Here is a 20,914-nt window from a genome sequence, read left to right on the forward strand (position 1 = left end):
ACTGGAGATCATTTTCCTCTTCCATCAAATCAAAAGGGAAAAGATTTCAGCCGAGCAATGGCATTAACATAAAAAGACAATATGCCGGTCTTTGGAGAGAGAAAAGGGAAATTTAAGTTGGTTTTGCGAGACATATTATTAACTTCTCTGTGGTTTTACCACATGTCATCACGGTTCAGAGAGAAGGCAGGCTCTGTATTTGAGTGATTTTCATGATTTATATTAAAGAATGATGTTCTTTGTCCATACGAGGTGTGGACAGCCATCACAGAGACGCTGTCATGACGAAGCCCAGACTGAACAAAAGGGATACTGTGCAACCTGTCGGAGGAAGTCCACAACCTGCATAAACAACAGGCCGCACGCACAACATGCGCCTGCAAACACGTTGGCTTTTCACTGATAAATGTGGTGATTCAAGATGATTTAATCACTGGCAGATCAAGTCAAGACCAGACTGGGTGCAGGTCAGAAGGTCATATCCTTTTTAATGTGCTTTTTTTTTTTTTTTTTTTTTTAAATGAACTGTAAATGTGAGAATAAAGTAGCTACTCATGCAACTCAAAGACAACATTTTAATATCAAGTTATGTTAGAATTGTGTTGAGTAAAATTAATTTAAATGAAGATTATTACCATAACTATGTCTGATTCTGATAGCTGCAACAAGTTTTGTGTGTATAAACGTTCAATTTCAATATTCGAGTTTTATTTATTTATTTATTTGTTTGTTTGTTTACAGGAGTACATTTCCTGCAACACTTACATTTTTCACTGTAGTGGTGTTGTTATGGTGATATTTACCTGTATGAAAATCATCACAGTCGACGCCTATAAAATACTGCTATTGAACAATTTTCATGAAGTATTGACATTTTAAGGAGAGCTTTTGTGTTGCCGTTTGTCTTTGTACTGTATAAGCTTTTATAACGATTTCCCCATCATAAAATCCTTTCTTTTTTTGCAGTAGTAGCATTAAAACAATATTTACATTATCAACGTAATGTATCTGATATCGCATATATTTCTTTTACTGTTTAATAGATCTTTTTTGCAGTAGTAAAGAAGCAAATTGGATTTATTTTCAGTGGGCCAGTTACATTGAAATCTGTTCTGTCTGTTTTTAATAATGTAATCAAGAATGTCAATATAACAGTAAAAACAATGGTTCCTGTCTTTTCTGAAAATAAAAAAAGATAAATAAATTTTCTACAGTCAACTGAAAAAATACTAATAATTTAAATTACACACTTTTGGTTAATGAAATGAAATAGTTAATAATAAGTTGATATATGAATGTTTTTGTTCAAAACTTTGATGGAAAATGGCTGAAAACACCCTAAAGTACAATTAAGTAAGTTTTCGTTAACACAGTATCTTCTATGTTTTTGAATGAAAATATTGCTTTTACACCACAGTGACCTTTTGTTATAATTAAAAAGTCTGCAGACTGTGGCATGCAGGTGTCATCAGCACCTTTAGGTTGTATCCTATTAGTCGAAATGTCATGTGTGTTTTTCTCTCTCTCTCTCTAATCCCTGGTGAACATCCTTTCTTTGTCACCACCTGCAGAAGTTCACCTGCTGACTTTCCACCAGAAACCAGCCTGCAATAGAACAGTGCACAATTATTTCACTAAAGGTCAGTAAAACAGGCCGCAAGAAAGCGATTCTCAAGTCCACTCAGATTCTCCTCGTTCGCCACCTGAAGAGAGAACGAACACTGTTCCTCTTTTTGGTGTTTTTGCGATGTGAATCGTTGATGATGATAGTTTCGGCTCCTTTTAAGATGAGGGGGACCGAAGACATCCAAAATATACCGAGATGTGTCAATTCTACATTATTTTGTTATTTTAGATCTGTAGTTTGGGGTCACATTAAAGTTTCCTTTTGCGGCTTTTCCTTAAGTGTACAGAAATAGGCGGCAAACAAACGTTTAGTTCCTATGCCCCTAAACTGTGGAACAAATTCCCTAAACACATGAGGACTGCTGACACACTGACTTCATTTAAATCAGGACTTAAAGCACTACTATTTGCTTTGGCTTTCCAATGAACAATAGGTTTTGCTTAATTTGTTACCTTTGTCTACATAAGCTTTTACATTACCTATTCCCCCTTGTATGTCTTTCTTACGTGCTTTGTTATTAATTTATGTCATATTGTTAATAGCTTAAGATTAATTTGTTTATGCTATTTCCTTTATTTCCTTCTAACACTGTGAACTGCCTTGCCCGAATCGTACTATAGAAATGAATTTAGCTTGCCTTGTTATTTTTTTTCACCATAATTATTATAGTTAATATATTCTTATTCTTATTCTTATTCTTATTCTTATTCTTATTCTTATTCTTATTCTTATTTTTATTCTTATTCATATTCACTAAACTGACAAATTAAGAATATATGATATAACAATATGAGTATTTCATATTAGATACTTATTGTATGAGTAAGTATACAGAGTTAAAAGTTAGGACGAGCTATGTTTAATCTTGCTCCGGGAGAAAGAAGGTAAAGGAGGATGAAGGACTAACTTTTTGAGCGTATGGAAACACATATCATCATCATTACCTGTATTTATGTTTGTGTTTATTTTTTAATTCATGATTGAATTGGATGAATACATTTACACTGTTTAGTTTCATAGCCTCACTATGCAGCTACACTTCTGAACACCAGGGGGCGGTCATGAAACAATTGAATGACGCAGACACGCTTTACGCGCAGCTGACCAATCAGAGTGCAGCAGGAAGCAGCAGGCTTTTCTGTCACACAGACGAGCTGTCAATGGGGAGGATAAACTTCATCTTTTTACGTGTTTTTATAAGGTAAACGATACTTTGACGAGCTTCACTCCCTCCTGTGTTCACCAAAATACCTACGACGGCTTTGAAAGCAAACGTCAGCCGCTACTTGGTTCGTTTTAACGAGTTTAAAGCCCGTGTTTGTGCTAACGTTGCTCACATGTCTTCTGGACATAAGATGCTGCATTAAGGATTCATACTGTAAATCTGAGCACCGACATATGGGGTATAAAGGCTGTTTGCATGGATTTAAAATGGTATACTGGGCCTGTTTTTAACTAACGATTAGGTCCTAAAGAGTATAAACAACACTGGTGGATACTTTAAAAGATTTAAATTGAATCTAAAAAATGTTTTGATTTCACTACGAGTTCACTATTGAGATTAGCTGGAATAGAGTTAGTTTTTTATTGTTTTTTTTTAATAGAACAGACTATTTAACCTTTTACCTCGATAACATGCGTCACCTTTGTACCCTGCTGATAAACTATCAGCTCCTGCAACTACGGTACCACATCATTCAAGTTATTTTATGGCCTAAACGTTTATCACTTCTGGAAAAATCAACACAGCTTCCAACTGGCCACTTTGGATTAAATTATTGTGCCACAAATAAATCGTCAATTTGTCCAAAAACGTAAATGTAGGATTACACAGTTTTATTTGCTTTTGTTCCCGGGAGGGTCGTAATATGGTAAATTGCCATTACTTGTGTAGAACTTATAGATATGGTCATTTTGAAATTACTGACTTTTGGTAACATTTTTTAAGCAAAATTAGTTTTAGTGAGTTTGAGTTTGAACCCTAACATCTCAGAACTGAAAAAAGGTATAATATGAAAGTGCTACGTACTCGTTATTTAGGATATTTACATGATTCATTTGAAACGGAAAGCCGGTCTTTTCGAAGATTTTTCTGAAATCCAAAGAAGTGACTTGAAACAACCCAGAAGTGTGTTTGATTGACAGCTGTGTGTGTCTCTTGATTCTGGACGTTACTTTAAGGAAAATGCTGAATCTAAAGTCTCAGTTCTTGTTTTCTCTCGTTTGTCGACAGCTAAGAGACGGACAGCATGATGACTGACGGGATGGACGAGCCGCACACAGACTTCATTTTCTGTTGTGGAGCCGCCACAGAAGTCCTTAAATTTGGCTCCTGCCGCTTACACTCGGGACACAAGGTGCTCTTTCTCATCATGCCAGGTGATATGTGAAAATGTTCTGTTATAAGGCAAGGCAAGTTCATTTGTATAGGGACGAGGCTGCGAAGATAAAACTGAAAAAACATTCAGATTATTCACTTTTCTCTTTCATATTATTCATTCGGAATTTACTGGAGGTCCTTTTTCTACCCCTCAGTTTTTTTTGTAATAGACCACAAATTAAATAGGAATTGCAAACATCTGGTTTGTTTGCGGCCGGTTGAAATGAGGCTGAATCTACTTAGTCCAGCCGCGACCACTGCAGATGCACAGGTGGCCTTGCACAACATTTTGAAACGTGCTATTCTTTCTGTCATATCGCATACAGGTAACCCGGGTGTTGTCGGTTTCTACAGAACCTTCATGCAGACGCTTCACAGCATGTTTGGATACAGCCACCCAGTCTGGGCTGTAAGCCATGCTGGCCACTGCGTGCCCCCGGTCTCCATGGACATGGTAGAAGGTGTGGAACCTCATTTTTCCACTGATTCACACAATAGGAAAAATTCAAAACACATTTTAATCAGCTGCTTTTTTTTTTTCTCAAACGCAGATGCCTCCTCGGCAGCCGAGAGCGGCGTGTTTGGTCTGAACGGGCAGATCGAGCACAAGCTGGCATTCATCAGGAAACACGTGCCCGCAGAAACCAGCCTGGTTTTGGTGGGACACTCCATCGGTTGTTACATTATTCTGGAAATAATGAAGAGGAATCCTGAACTCAAGGTGAAATTCATTTTTATTTATTTTATTTTTTTTGTGACTCACAGGTTGCTTCTGTCTCAACAAAACGGCAAATTACACACTTAATTGAAATGGTCTTCTCCAAGTAATTCAGCTGCAATTCATCATTTCATTAGTTTTATTGGTTGCAGAGCGAAAACCCCAAAACCTAAACAATCAACAGATTGTATTAATCTTTGGAAGCTACTTAGGACATTTTGCACATAGCAAAACAGAAAATGCTCAAGTAATTAAGCCAATAACATAATAACTTAGAATAATGTGGTGAAATGTACATCCATAATGAGAAAGTGCTGCATAGTATTTATCCTGAATGAATGAATATGATGACTATACCTTCCACTTTTGGGACTTAACTGCACAACATTTGCAAAAAATAACAAATGCAGTCCTATGTTGTGTATTATTACATTATTGACTGGAGCTATTATGTGTTCAAAGAATTTGTAATGATTTTTCAACAATGTAATAACCATTCACTAAATTTAATTACATTATTGCCAAGATATGTATTTTTTTGGCATTGTTGCATTTAAAATGGCCAAAACTGTCGTATTATTATTACATTATTGGTTGCTAGTTGTGATAGTCGTAATGAAAATGAACAGTATTGCAGTTATTATGTATGAATGAAGCATGAACCAAACAAAGATTAATAATATGCCATATAAGGGTTTGAGTTGTTTTGAAGGCTGCAGAGTTGAGTGTATTTTGAGGTTTGGTTTGTTATTATCATTCCAAAATTAGTAGAAAAAGTAAGGAAATATATATTTGGTACATTATTTCATGATTTTTATATGAATCTCATTGGAAAGCTCCTTTATTTTACTTTTAAACGGTGCCACATTTGTAATGAACATGTCCTTTGAGCAGTAGAAAACAAAGAGCAAAGAGGCTTGGATAAACGTTATAAACACCTACAAACGTCTGCTCAGCTCAGTGCAGCCAGTTAGATCGTACATATATTAAATCATTCTCAAATTTTGAACTCATTTGGTGTCTTTATTAGATCTGACTTTGCAGAAACAGCAGAGCCTGGACTTCCTCTCACGTCGCATTATATTTGAAGCGGGCCGATCAAATAACATGAAAATCCCTTTTTATATATTCAGGGAGTTTCCCCGAAATCTCCGGGTGAATATTTCCCCTCCTTTGTTGTCTGTCACACTGATTGTTGCTCTCTTCTCTTTCTGTTTTTGAGCGAAGGTCCTGAAGGCCGTCATGCTGTTTCCCACAATCGAGCGCATGGCTGAGACTCCTCAGGGGAAGGTGATGACCCCCATGTTGTGTCACATGCGCTACGTGGCCTACCTGCCCTTGTTCCTGCTCTCACTGCTGCCCGAGAGCCTCAAAGCCGGTTTGATCAAACTGGTGTTTGGCGGCATTCGCTCCCTGGACCATTTTGTCCTCCAGCCCACTGTGGGTCTGCTCAGTGGGGACAGTGCAGGTGGGTCGTGTGTTGTTTTTCCTCTCCAGTGGCTCTTGTAGTGTTTATAATGGCTTGTTGTGTCGCTGGCTATAGCGGGAGCCGCCAATTATAATTCCCCCGAGCGACAAAACATACTTATATACTCTTCTGTACCACTCTTTTGTCAGATTAGGTTAGTCGATCCCTGCTCACTCTGACCCTGGACACGTCACCAGTCCACTCAAACTCATGAGAACCAAATAGTAGCCTGAAAGCCAAATATGGAACTCGGCCAATTTGACATTCTAACAAACCTTGAAAGTGGAAATGGGGATTTAATTTCCAGAAACTCTCAAGTTTGCGTCCCATTTCATTTTTAGAGAACAAGGTGATTAAATCTGTGTATTTTCTTTTCCTACTCACAGCCAATGCCATGTATATGGGAGCTCAGGAAATGAGGGAAGTCCTGGAACGAGATAATGAAACCATCAAGGACAATCTGAACAAAGTAAGAAAATACTTAGTATTGACATATTCCGTGTTTGTCGAATGGAAGAAACGAGCAGTAAACTCTTGTTTATGGTTGCAGCTTATATTTTACTATGGAGCCACAGATCACTGGTGCCCGGTGCAGTATTACCATGACATCAAGCGGGACTTCCCCCACGGAGACTTCAGACTGTGTGCAAGCGGTTTCCGACACGCCTTCGTTCTGGATTCGGGGCGGGAAGTCGCCAAAATGGTGGCGGAGTGGATCCGAGGCGACGTGAGGACGTGAGTTTGTTCTCGGCTTCCTGCGTCTGTCACAGCAGACACACGACGGCCAAACCTACCCACAGCGACCACGGGGCTTATTCACAATGAATGGTTTAGTTTTGGAGTAATGTAAAGAATAATTCATGTACCTCATTTGTGTAAATGACGTGCATTAGTTTAGAGGTAGTGCAAATCTTAAATGCAGTTGTCATGGTAACCGTGGAGCAAAACTTTTTATTACAGAGAAAATGATCAACTCTGAACAGTCTTTTGTAACCAGCGTCAGCCTCCAAACTGAAGGCAGTAACTGGAAAGCACTTTAATAAGAAAACAAACAAAGAAAACAACAACAGAGAAACACAATGTGGGGGCTCATTGCTTTGCCTGGTCTGAAGATGTCAAAATCAGATTTGTATGTCAAAGAAAAAACATATTTTAAGACACTCTAGAATCTCAATTCAACCTGTAAACTACCATTTTTTTCTTATTGTTTAATGCCCCTGCTTTCACATATTTGTCAGGTTGAGGCTGTTTACCAGCATTTCTCGTTGCAGTAAAGGTTTTTGCAATTTAGAAATTACATTACAGACTTCCTGAGAGCTATTGTAAGTCCAAAAGGTTGGGAAACACTCTCCACTGATAAAACAGAAAAAGAAAAAATAATTGTTCTTGCTAAGACAAAATATTCAATGAAAATCCAAATTGTCAGCCATAATTATTGTATTTCCTGTTTTCACATATTTTAGTGTCTTTTCTTACGAGATACAAAAAAAACTTAGCAATTTTCCTTCGAACACACCTGAAGGATTTGTTATACCAGAATTTTTTTTAAAACATTTTGGGGGTTCACTTTCTGTGTCGCCCCTTCAGGAGGCGAACCCTACACTCTAAATACCACTACTCTAAATCCATTCATTCCTTTGTTCTTGTCCAGCATCTTTATCTATAATGTCTTTACTGGTGCCACGAAAAACCAGAGCTACCTCTTGTTAAATACAGAGAATGAAATAAAAACACATGGACTTACATACTTGCCTTTTTGGGGGGGGGGGGGGGTATTTAGGCATTTGTTTTGACACAGGATGTGTACGTAAAGGTAAAGATGCCACAAGGATGATTAGCTTTTTTCTGTTATTTATTGAAAACTTTTAGACATATTGTTCTTGGTACAAGCATGTAGACCCTTGACTTAAGACAATAATGTTTCTCCTTTCATTCAATCTTTATTTATGAACCATTTTCATACACAATGTGTCATAAACAGAGCCCCTCCCTCAGACCCCCCCCCATCCCATCATCCCCATGTAATGAGAGTAGTAAGAGTAATGCTGATCTGTTCATCGGAATGTTTCAACAGTTTTAAACTCACAGCAAGAAATGTCCTTGTTCCAATCCTAAATTGGCCATAATTGTAAATGTATGTTGTTGTTTTTTTGTTTTTTTTATCTCTCTGTATGGCCTCATTACCTATCAAGGGTTAATGGGATTATATAGGAACAAGCCGGCCCTGCATATAAACAGTATGTTAAACAGACACCAAAGCTGAAGTTTCCAAAATGCCTTTTCCAGTGTTGCATTCATTACATCGACATTTTATTTACATTTCAACGTCGTTAACAATTAAAGGTCATCATTTTAAGTTCAAAACTCATAATAACAATGAACTTACTGATATTTTTTAACATCGCTATACCAGTTTGTTGATATAAATAATATAATAAAAAATATTAAGTTAATAGACTCATTTAAAAAACACGCACACTCACACACACCCGCACACGCACACACACACACACACACACACACACACACACACACACACACACACACACACACACACACACACACACACACACACACACACACACACACACACACACACACACACAGACAGAACAAAGGCACAATGGTAATGGGAACATTTTCAGTGTATTTAATTATCATATTTGACTAATTAAACTTTTCATTTTCCAATACAACTTGACATTTTTCACAATTCCTTCTATATTTTCTTCCTTTTGACATTATTCCTAATAAATCAAATTCATTCTTACCGTTTTTGACATTTTTTTCCCCCTAATGAGCTGTCAGTTGATACAAGTAGAATGAACAAATATGGAATTTTCCCCAAAATTGTGGTTCGATCAAGTAATATGAGGATATATCGAACATCTAAACATGTGAAAAGTATCACCACGTTTATGATCAGTGTCCTATATCCTGATTCTTGGTGCTACCAGCATCCACAGCTCTCCACCACCATGTCCTCGTACTGCTTGTAGACCACGTTGCTCCCTGAGTCGATGTAGAGGATGCTGATGGGACTGAGCTTGGAGGGAACACAGCAGCTGGGCGGGCTGATATTGGGGTCGATGGAGTTCATGAGGGTCTGTATGACGGCGTGGTTGGTGGGCTCCAGGTGGGATCGCAAGGGGAAGTCGCACACCCCCTCGCAGTGGTGCGCCTCGTAGTCCAGGGGGGCAATGATCCAGTCGTCCCAGCCCAGATCTTTAAAGTTCACGCGGAGGGGTTTTCGGCTGCAGCGGGTCCTCCTGCGGCCGGATCTCCTTCCAGCTGCTCCCCTTCTCCCCGGCGACGCGCCGAATGACCGCTTGGACATGGCTCTGTGGCCGTGGCCCCGCTTCTTCTTTTCGCGCGCTGGGACAGGTTCCTGAGGTATCGGAAGCCTCTTCTCCACAATCTCGGTGAACAGATTCCCACTGGTGTCCGTGTGAAGGAAGGTCACCAGCAAGGCTTTCTCCTGCGGCAGCCGAGCGTGCCGGCCAAGCCCCAGGAGCAGCGGGTCGGCCACTTCGTTGGTAAGTTCAGATGTGGCCAGGAGGTGGAAGCATGCCTGCGGCGGATCGGTGGGATTCCTTAGTCGGACCTTCATGCTGGACCACACGTCAAACACCTCCCACCTGGGAAGGCCACCGTCCAGAACCTCCACGGTTCTGGAGTCCAGTAGCTGTCCTTCCGACGTGCCCTCCGGAGAGCAGGAGTACAGGCGGATGTTGTAAAGGTTACCCCCAGTTGTGAGGGCAGTCAGGAGGTCGGTCGGGGGCTCCCTGAGGATTCTCAGCTCGGCCTCCACCAGCTCCTCCACCCTCACCAGGCTGGACAAGTCAAAGATGTAGCGCTGACCACTCTCCCACGATGGGAGATCTGCAAATGAAAGGGAGAAACCATAAAACCTCTCGATTCATTAATACCTCAACCATCTGTCTTCTTTAGCTGCCTTATCCACGGAGGGACCTTTCCCACCTCTCATGTATCAGGGACCCGCTAGTCCGGGGCTGAAACACTCATAACTTCAGCCAATCTAGAGAAAAACACTTTGTCTTTAGATTGTGGAAGGAGGTCAGGCTACCAAAAGAAACTCCACACAGAATTGTCTTGCTTTGCAAGCTTTTTCTGACCGTGAAGATCCGTGCTATGAAGCAAAATGGTGCCAACAGCATCACCACATAGTAAGGCTGCACAATATTTCAACACTTGAATCAGTAGGTTGTTTGCTAAACTTGGCTGAGGATGACTCGTTCATTCATATCAACTGTGTTGGACCCTAATTATGTTTTAATCCTGCAGGACTGCGGCTCCCCGGGACAGGTAATGTGTACTACAATTAGGTTTTTCATTTATAAGTATAATGTAAGTTTCTGATGGTTTTTTACTTAATAACTTCTCTATATCTCTATACTTTATACCTGTTACATCCTCAAAGCTGCTGTAGCCACACTGACAGTTTACAGTAACAACAGTAATGTATTTGAACATAACCACCAACAACGTTTTCAAGGCATTGTACACCAATAAGGGTTTCTTTCTTTTTTCCCTTTGCATAAAGATTTTAACATTTCATCACTCGAAGTAGATTCTGTAATTTTTGATTTTTACCAATCAATCTCTGACCACTAAGAGAAAAACAGTGTCACCACAACACATGAGGCTATTATACCAGGACAGGCCAAATCTGATCTCATGGAGGTATGACATTCTGAAATACATTTCAGTAGAAAAAGGGGGGAAAAAGAGGCATCAGTACAAAATATTCTATTTGTGACATCGGGGCTTTGAAGAGAAGTATTTACTGTTATATGCATAACTGTGTCCCACATAAATATAACTTGCCAAAGTAATACAAAGAATCTTCACATTAAGAGAGTAAAATCACAAACAGGATTGCACATATTAAGAGCATGAAATGACGGCCCTTCAGACATGAAGCTGACATGATTTACTTATTTGAAATTGCTGCCTGAGATGCACTTTGATACATTCTGGTGGTTTTCATTTATTTATATAATTCCTTTCCTTTCAGTTCATTTAATTTTCATTTCACATTTAATTAATGACTTATCTGGTTTTTCCATCTATCTTTTTTGGCAACTTAAGTTGACATTGCAAAGTAAATACATTTTATTTTACTATTTCGCCGCTTTGTGAACTTTGCTCTTTGAATAGTTGTTTAAATGAAGAGTTCATTATTTCCATTGCATGAAGGCATATTCTTTGTCTATTCCATTGACATCTCTTTGCTGTTTATAGTTAATTTTTTTATGGCTTCATTTCTTATAGTAGTTATCACAATAGTTTAAAACCAAATCAAACCATGAAGTGATTATAGAAGATTCGTTGTATAATTCTAAACTTAAGTGTCTTCTTTTTAAAAACGCACTTCAAGAAACGGTCCTCTAACCTTTCCCTTGGTCCACAAAGCTCGTCACCGTGTTGGCAAAGCCCGTGTCCTTGGGCAGCAGCGTGGACAGCGTCCGGTACAGGAACATCATGTAGTCGTGGAGAAACACGGTGCCGTTGAACGCGCGGTCTCTCCTCCCCGCGCCGGTGCGCGCGGCTGCGCTCCACTGCGCCATGACGCACAGCGCGACGCAGAGCAGAGAGGCCGCAGTCCGAGCGGCCGTCTGACGCACAGTCATCGCGTCAGGTGCGAAGCCACAGGTGGGACTGCGAGATCCGAGGATCCCAGTGCGATAAACTGGCTGACATGATGATCATGACGCTCTTCATAGGCCGGCCGACCTGTGGACAGGTGCACGTGCGCACACCGCCCTCCCCGCGCCCCTGACATGAAACCCGATTTTGGATTAATGTCAGAGGTGTTGATTTTTTTCTCTCTCCTTCTCACAAGAGCAGCCAACCTACAGATCACATGTCGCATCTTTGATGCATTCTCGATTAATTACGGCTGCGTGATTTTAAACCATAGATAACTAGTTTTAAAAGAAAATTGCCTGAAGAATGAAATAATTCCTGCGATACCTCAGGTGAGAAATAATATTTTGGCTGCGACCTGAAAGTGTAGTGTTGTCCACCTTAATGTGAATTAAGTCGGCCTCTGAGCTCTCGGATTTAGAAGTTGGATGGTAATGGACCTACATGTCTACAACTTAAAACACAACAGTCTCTGCAAATCATTCACACCGTAATAACAAAAACGTTTCATTTCACTTTAATTAGATCACTTTAACTCATTTGTAGGTGAGGACAAACAGAGAACTAGACTCGTTTCTGAGTGTTGGTTAAATGACACTCTGGATTATGATGTTGATTAAAACAGGATACAACATATCCACATAAATCTACCTAAACAACAGTGACACCTGCTGGACTTTAACCTACAAAACACCAATCCCTCAGATCAATGGCAATTAACAGGTATTAAATACATTAATTTATGCTATTTGACGACACACGACTCTCGTGGCCCCATTTGTCAGGACAGTAACTCCAGTCTTGCAGCCACTAGGTGGCGCACCAACACCACCAAATGGACTCAGCCAGAACTGATACACCCACTCTGATACAATTAGTTGGTAAACGGTTTAAAAAAACACTTGATTAAAATTATTATTATTTTTATTAGTAGTAGTAGTAGTAGTAGTAGTAGTAGTAGTAGAAGTAGAAGTAGTAGATCAAATTTGGTTTACACTTGCACAGTCGCTGTTGATATTTGGGAATGCAGTGTGGTGGTGGATCATCTGCTAAATGAACGACAGTGTCATTGGTTGCTGATTTGTTCAGCATTACTTTAGTCAATCTGTCTCCTCTGGAGTCGTTGGTATAATAATGATTGATAACTGTGGGTGGTGGCTGTTCTTTCATTGTTTAAATTCCACTGTTGCTTTGGTCCTGTGTGTGTTCCGAACATGAGTATGCTTTTCACTGACGGCTGTCACATGATCAGACTAACTATAAAGTATAGTTATCTTGTAAAGTGTAATTATAAAGATTAAACAGTAAACACAACATCTATTACAAGTTTCACAAGTAATATATTTGGGTGACACTTGTAGCTCCTCCCAACTGAAATATGTCCACGTATAGCTCTGCAGCCAGGAGCATGCACACAAATCATACAGACATGTCAATATAATGCACAAACTATTCTGCTGCTATAGAAGTCACATTGAGCTTTAACCAGATCATGGTTCTGTCTGAAGGAACCATCCACCATTGTATTATAAGTAGGAAATATGGACAAATTCTAACCCCACTCAGGTCACTGAAACCTCAGTAATTGCAACTGCCTTATTCCTGTTATACTAATATAGTTTCTTTGTCCTCATTTTCTACCAATATGTTGAGTCTAAGTCTAACTGGTGGCTCTAAAGTAGCCATATCGCTGTCAGTGTGTGTAGTAATGGTGCTCCTTGTGATATAAATGTCTAGGACCCTTTGGCAGCTTTATTAGACCCCACAAAAAAGATGAATAAAGCCACTGTAGGTGATTGGATGATTGCAATAATAGCTTTACAGTAAAATGTCAGCTGTTTACAAATGATTTTTGTCTATCTAGGTTATCTATCTATCCTAATGTAATAACACCCCATGCGCGAAATATGTGAATAAAAAACGAGTACTCTTAATATTTGATTCTATTTTTAGGTAAAAAGTCTTGCTGAAAGCTAAAGTGTTGTAGAGCCGGCGGTACGCATACAGGAACAAGGTTTGTGGCATCATATTTCCGCAGCTTTATCACCGCTTTTGGTGCAGAAGCCTGGGGCCGGAACGCGGCAGGGACCTCACTGTCACCGTCTTCAGCCATTCGCGCTGCCTCTGGGCGGCCAGCTCGCAGCTCACAGGCGACGAGGCATCCTCCACTCTTTGGCTATCCAGGCTACTGTCTCTTTGCTGCAGCAAGCTGCATCTTGAGAGGGATGTGTTCCTTAGGAGATTCCATCCTGATTCGAGTTCTGACACCAACGTAGCGCCGGCAGTGCGCATACAGGAACAAGGGATGAGCTGTTTTACTCGAAAATGCCTTTATTTTGAAATCATTTTCACTTGCTCCGCTCCGAGGGGTGTCCTCAACAGCCACCTTACCTTGGCTGAGGGTGTGACGCAATGCACGTAAATCCTATGTAAGAAAAGACACACAAATACACAAACTATAACTGACTTTAACAGTTCAACTGAAATGTAACTAGAGCAACTCATAAACAAAATTACAAGCATTTCCCATGATCCTTTGTGCCCCCCCCCCTCCCCGCAACAGTATTCATTAAAAAGTGAGAGAAATCATCAAAATCTGAATGATTACTGTTGTAGATCCTCAATGTGCCCACATGAACGCAATAAATCTCCATCAAGCCTCATAAAACAACTCAACGTCTCTTCAACCAAACTAATAACATAAACGACAACAAAACAAAAAATATACTTTTGTTACACGACTGCTTGCAAATTTCAACAGGAAACTAAGAACAAAGAAAAACAATGATTGAAAAATGAATAATATCTTGTTGTACAACCTCAATATGACCACAAGAGGTCAGTGAAGACTTTGATAATATACATCTGATTGTTATGCTGGTATAGATGTTTAAATGATTGTCACCCACTGTCAACATTACTTGTAAAAGGTGTTGATGTTTAAGATTACACTAATACATAAATCTTTGCTGCGATAAATGAGGAGCCCTTACATTACATACAGTCCACACAGATATTCAGCTCATACTCTTGTGTTACACTCGTAATTAACTCCTATTTAATCTGCTCAGAAAAACAGGAGTGAACACGACTTTGACCTGTGACACAGAATCACACTTCAGTGTTTTTTTTAACAGCCTTTTCAAACACTTTCTGAGCATCAGCAGCAATCAGGTCGAGCAAATAATTCAGAATTTTGTAAGTGGTATAACCAGAGAGGCACATTGCTATTGGGATCCCAATAAAAAGGAGGAGTCTGGAAACTTCCTCTGCAGCCATTAATACTGCTACCATTGCAAGTGGGGTCAACAGCTTCTGAATGAGGTCAGGGGTGATTTCTGTTGCTCCCAGTTGTGAAGTAATGACAGAAACCAGGTCAGAGTATGGTACACCTGAGGAGGCAGCAAGCCTCTTCAGTGAATTCACATCAAGCCCAAACCCGAAGACATATTTTGTGACAAGACATGCCACCAAGGTCAGATCAACAGCAGTAGAAAGTCCAGGGATCGGTACGGCTGCTACAGCTGAAGATAGAAGCACATAATATTTGATTTGTGCTTGGTAAGCATCTTTCTTCTTCTTGATTATCTCCATGCTGATATTGGGCATTGCATAGAGAAAAGCATTACTCTTGTGTCGAGGAAGTTCTCTCTCTAATGTCTCCTGTAACAAGTGGAAATCAAAGAGGTCGGACTTAATGCTGGACACCAGGAAGACCTGTGGAGCCTCAAAGCCTTGATCACGAAGACCTGCAGGTGTCAAAGAAACAGACAATCATCTTGTTGGAAAGATTTGAAGAGAAAAAAGACTGAAACTAAAATTTAAAATGCATTTATTCTCAGTTATGTTGCTTTTTAATTGTATTTGTCAGGTAATGTCTGCCTTGAAGTTGCACCATCATCATCTCTACCACTTCATCCAACCCAGGTTGTGCAGGGCTGAGACCTATTTACAATAGGCAATGGCAGGGTACACTCTGGACGGATTCTCTGGTGAAACATGAACACAATACTCTCTACTTAGTAATTTAAAAAGAGTACTTACCTTTAATGCAGTCTTCTCTGATGACTTCGAGAGTCTTCTTTCTGTTGAAATTGCTCTTCTGACTTCTTTTTGCCTTGGATAAATCAATGTCGATCTGCGAACGGAGAAAGTAGAACTTTTTCCCCATCCTGTTGATCTCCAGAGCGAGTTTCACGTCGTTTTCTTTGAAGCGAGAGGCTGAGATGATGATGAAGAAGTCAAACTTCTCAAATCCAACCAGCTCCAAGTACTTATCAGCTGGGAACTTGGTTGTGCCAACACCAGGGAGATCCCATAATATGACATTGGGGAGGCTGGGATGAGGATACGCTTTAACCTCTTTGGTGGTTTCAACAACTCCAGTTGGGGCGGCTCCTTCATCGCCGTCTTCAATGCCTCTGAAAGCATTAATAAAGCTGGATTTTCCAGAGCCACATTCTCCAGTGATGGCAATGTTTAGTGGAGTGTTCTCCTTCTTATCTAAATACACTTTGACCAGTTCAACTCCTTCAGCAGGACTTTTCTTTATTGCTTCTTGAATTTCCTTGAGTTCGTCACCCGTAATCACGTCGTATTGATTATCCATGGCTGTCCTAGAAGCTGAGAAACATAGAAATAACCATCATTTTCTGGTTAAACAAAGAAGGATATACAGTTTTGATTTGAACAATTTAACAAAGTGAAGTCCTGAACCTCGATAGATTCATGACAAACTCAATTATGTCTTCATGCAGTGTAACTGCAAATGTATATCATTTGAAAAATTTTAAATGGACATTTAATTCTTCAGATTTTAATATTTAAAAATAATCTACCTCTCTCTCTCACTCACACATAAACACAGATACACAAACACAGATCTTTAAATTCAACTTCATTAGCATAGTTTATTCTGTTTTTTTGAGAGAAATCTGTTCAATAAATTCAAAATGAGACAGATTAGAACTCACTTGGATTTCCTCCACAGAGCAGAAGCTGGAGCAGAAACACCGTCCTGACAGGGAAGAAAGGGATCTTATCAGCTAGACACTGAGGAGCCTTCTAGTTTCACGTTGAGAAATTGGCTTTATACCACAGTAATGCCCAGTCACCTGAGGCAGGCCCCGCCTGTCACCATGGAACCAAGAACCAAACATTTAATAAACAAATAAATTAAATAATTGTATAATAAAATTGTATGATAAGAATAATAATAGCAGTTGCAGAATATTTAACTCACAAAGATTTAATATAGAATCGCAAGACAGTCACAAAATGTCTGAGCTGAGGATTGTAGTCTAGGTAAGTAAGAAGGGTGACGCACACACACACACACACACACACACACACGGAACTACACGGAGTCGAACAATGGTTCATTCTAACGTCTTCATGCTTGATCCGAAACTCATGCAACTTCCTCTTTGTGTGTTTATGACTTGGAGCAACGTGGTCTACAAGCATTACGAGGACATGGTGGTGGAGAGCTGTGGATGCTGGTAGCACCAAGAATCAGGATATAGGACACTGATCATAAACGTGGTGATACTTTTCACGTGTTTAGGATGTTTGATATATCCTCATATTATTTGATCGAACCACAATTTGGGGGAAAATTCCATATTTGTTCATTCTACTTGTATCAACTGACAGCTCATTAGGGGGAAAAAAGGGTAAGAATGAATTTGATTTATTAGGAATAATGTCAAAAGGAAGAAAATATAGAAGGAATTGTGAAAAATGTCAAATTGTATTGGAAAATGAAAAGTTTAATTAGTCAAATATGATAATTAAATACACTGAAAATGTTCCCATTACCATTGTGCCTTTGTTCGGTGTGTGTGTGTGTGTGTGTGTGTGTGTGTGTGTGTGTGTGTGCGCGCGCGCGCGCGCAGGCGGGCTGCTGGAGTCTGCCCCTTCCTTATATGGTGTGTGACAGGATGTTCATGTTGGGTCTCACACATGAACACAGATACACAAACACAGATCTTGAAATTCAACTTCATTAGTATAGTTCATTCTGTTTTTGAGAGAAATCTTTTCCATTACCGTAAATAAAAATGAGACCGATCATAACTCACTCGGATTCCCTCAACAGAGCAGAAACTGGAGCAGAAACACCGTCCTGTGTGTGTGTGTGTGTCTGTGTGTCTGTGTGTGTGTGTGTGTGTGTGTGTGTGCGTGCGTGCGTGCGTGCGTGTTTATGTTTCTGGAATCTGTCCTTTCCTTATCTGGAAATCATGTGTGTGGCAGGATGTTCATGTTGGGTGGAGTTTGAACTTGAATCAGCAATGCAGCTGTTTCTTCCTGTTTCTATGCCAATATTGAAATTCATTGTCAAACCCAGATGGAAGAAAGTAATGTTTATTTGATATTAGAAAATACCTGCAATAATGCTTTTAGTCAAAATACTACAGTCGTGTATTAAGGATGATGTAAGTGTTGGTCGAGGGTCGGATAATAATTCCGTCTGGACCCAGTCCTCATTTACAGACGTGGCTTCAGCAGCGGCCTCTTTCTTGTGGCGCTTTCCTTTAGACATTTTGTTGTTCAGTCATGAAAAGGTGATACTGTCAGAACGATATCCTGGTGTTGTCCACTTGTCAGAGGCAAGAACGGTCTGTCTGAAGTTAACTTATAAAAGTATGATTCTTTAAAAAGGGTCATTCCAGTCAGGAGTTCTGCACAAACACGTCCTCACACACTGCTGCTCCAACTTCTCCAACTTCTCCAACTTTGATTGTTTTCATTTCTCATTCAAATATGGTGAAGAGACAAAAATGTGCACTGTGGGAGGTCTGGTGCTGGCTCAGCCACGCCCTGGTTGTACAATCCTTCCCAAACCGTGCTGGCATGCCATGCAATGAGAGCGTGCTGCTGCTTCCTCTGCATCTCTTTCAACATTTTTATCATCACTTTTGGTTTCTTTCTTCCCGGTTGACACTCAGTCGTGAGCGACTAAAACCAAAAAAAACAGAATACCTGATTTGGCTGCAAGTCACCACGACATGCTGACAGTGTTTCACCCTTGTAATGTGCCAGAGGAGTGTTGTGTCATCGCGTTTGTTGAGCAACGTCCTTCAAGTATCAATAGCAGAAATTCAAGCACAAACTCTGTTTCCTGAGATCAAACCCTGGATTTCTGGGATGTTTCAGATCGTCTGGGCCGAGCTGGGTGAATGACACTGAGACGTCCTGTAACATTTATAGAGCAGAAGATAATTTCATGGTCTGCCAACGCGGTGTTTGAGTATTGTTGTGGATCAAATCCTAAGTGACTATGTCCAGCTTTTCTTCATTCTCATCACTATTCATGTTATGCTTTGCTAAAACCTCTTTGCACTCCTGGATCACTGTGAGGAAACACAATATTCTTTCCTGGTAAGAATAATACATGGTATTCTAGGGCAGTGGGATCAGGTGCAGCTTGGTTTTTGCACTGGCAGCCACTTTGAGCATCAGGAAGCAACGATTAGAAGAGTTTGACCTTTTCACCAAGAACCAACTAATTAGTTTTGATTGTTCAGACGGTTATTGAGCAAATTGAGGACAGTTGTACGGACAAGAGGGTGAATCTGAGAGGTAACTACACACAAAATCCAGCACCGTCAGGGCAAAAGAAAACATGGAGTCAGGGGGATATATCAGGCAATATTCAACTATCAACCATTTGAAAATTTCTATTTCTTTTTTGTGAGGAACCTGTGGTGTCTTTGAGCCAGGCACTTCTGTCTAAGATCACATGAAGTAAGTTTCCAAGACACCCTTCTCATATTAAGGAAATCAGGAACATATTAACTTGGAAATGATGAAAAATGAGTCCATGCATTTTAACCTTAAGATTGAACTTTATTAATCAGTATTCAGGATGTCACAGTAAGCATGAAAGAATGGACTCCTCCCTTATTATTATTCTTTTTCATTTTCTCCATTTAAAGTCCAAAATAGGACTTGAACCAATCTACTGAATGTACAAAGATCAGAATGAACAATACCATTATGTCTGACAGAGGTGATAATCCTGCATTATCCCAATATGATCCATCAATTGGATCTTTGGCACACTGTCTCTAATAATAACTTGCATAAGCATCATTACTTCTCTTTAGTTTGTAAAGTTTAAGAAGCTACTACTAACTGAAGGAGCCCCATGTTCCTGTACAGGCCTGGCTGATCTTCACTTCTAATGTTCAGAAAATGTGCTTTGATTGTTGTAAAGTTCCCCAGTCGGCAGATTTGTGGGTCCAGTGGGAAGGCAAATCTTGCAAGTTTTGTTGTGACGTCACTAAAGTCCTGCCAAACAGTATCAAGCTTCGTACATGACCAGGTGCAGTGCATAATTGAGTCCTCTTCTGTACCACATCCAACACGTGTCTGGTCGCTCAGGTTTATATCTTTGGTGTGATATAGAGTTGGTGAAGAAGGTTATAATGGATTAATCTATATCTTGCATTAGTCGTGGTCGACAAACTTCCTTGACACAACTTTAACCACAGCTCATTTCTATTTTGGTTTGTTTGTGTGTTGAGTCCTACAACAAGAAAGTCACAAATATCAAACCAATGGACCAGAGAATGATCGCGACAAAATGAAATATCTCAAATCAAAACACAATAAAACATATTCATATTGAACAAGTGACATAAATGTACATAGTCAACAGTGACACCTGCTGGACTTTAACTCACAAAACACGAATCCCTCAGATAAATGTCAGTTAACAGGAATTAGCACATGTACATTAATTTATGCTATTTGAAGACACACCTTTCTCTCATGGCCCCATTTGTCAGGACAGTAACTCCAATCCTGCTGCCAGTAGGTGGCGCACCAACACCACCAAATGTACTCAGGCAGAACTGATACCCCCACTATAACACAGTCAGTATGGTAAACGGTTAAATAAATAAAATATAATAATGATAATAATTATAATAAGTAGTAGTAGTAGTAGTAGTAGTAGTAGTACATCTTATGTAAATGTTGTTTACACTTGCACAGTTGCTGTTGATATTTGGGAATGCTGTGTGGTGGTGGATCATCAGTTAA

The 20,914-nt window shown here is 39.9% G+C and overlaps 3 protein-coding genes across 5 annotated transcripts; 1 reads left to right on the top strand and 2 right to left on the bottom strand.

Moving 5' to 3' along the window:
• The first annotated feature begins 2,729 nt into the window (after nucleotides 1–2,729).
• On the top strand, nucleotides 2,730–8,448 carry ldah (lipid droplet associated hydrolase). 3 transcript variants are annotated; one of them, XM_080479486.1, is made up of 7 exons: nucleotides 2,730–2,828; nucleotides 3,861–4,006; nucleotides 4,334–4,468; nucleotides 4,559–4,728; nucleotides 5,953–6,193; nucleotides 6,580–6,662; nucleotides 6,744–8,448. In XM_080479486.1, exons 2-7 carry the CDS (start codon nucleotides 3,877–3,879, stop codon nucleotides 6,930–6,932), a joined length of 948 nt encoding a protein of 315 aa, XP_080335612.1. In that variant the 5' UTR covers nucleotides 2,730–2,828; nucleotides 3,861–3,876; the 3' UTR covers nucleotides 6,933–8,448. The 3 variants fall into 3 exon arrangements, with proteins under 3 accessions (XP_080335612.1, XP_080335613.1, XP_080335614.1); XM_080479487.1 differs by having other exon boundaries at nucleotides 3,861–3,984; nucleotides 6,744–7,935; XM_080479488.1 differs by having other exon boundaries at nucleotides 2,743–2,828; nucleotides 4,362–4,468; nucleotides 6,744–7,935.
• Nucleotides 8,449–9,143: 695 nt separating this feature from the next.
• On the bottom strand, nucleotides 9,144–11,847 carry gdf7 (growth differentiation factor 7; the record flags this gene model as incomplete). The annotated part of the gene is made up of 2 exons (XM_080479828.1): nucleotides 9,144–10,075; nucleotides 11,610–11,847. The coding sequence occupies 2 exons, from the start codon at nucleotides 11,845–11,847 to the stop codon at nucleotides 9,144–9,146; spliced, it is 1,170 nt and encodes a 389-aa protein (XP_080335954.1).
• A 2,333-nt stretch (nucleotides 11,848–14,180) lies between these two features.
• LOC308119970 (interferon-inducible GTPase 5-like) lies at nucleotides 14,181–16,923 on the bottom strand. Its single transcript, XM_080480300.1, has 3 exons — nucleotides 16,837–16,923; nucleotides 15,908–16,486; nucleotides 14,181–15,612 (listed from the first exon to the last, which is right to left on the bottom strand). The coding sequence occupies exons 2-3, from the start codon at nucleotides 16,470–16,472 to the stop codon at nucleotides 14,975–14,977; spliced, it is 1,203 nt and encodes a 400-aa protein (XP_080336426.1). The 5' UTR covers nucleotides 16,473–16,486; nucleotides 16,837–16,923; the 3' UTR covers nucleotides 14,181–14,974.
• Between the last annotated feature and the right edge of the window lie 3,991 nt (nucleotides 16,924–20,914).

The sequence above is a fragment of the Lipophrys pholis genome (assembly GCF_963383615.2).
Source record: "Lipophrys pholis genome assembly, chromosome: 14".
NCBI lineage: Eukaryota > Metazoa > Chordata > Actinopteri > Blenniiformes > Blenniidae > Lipophrys > Lipophrys pholis.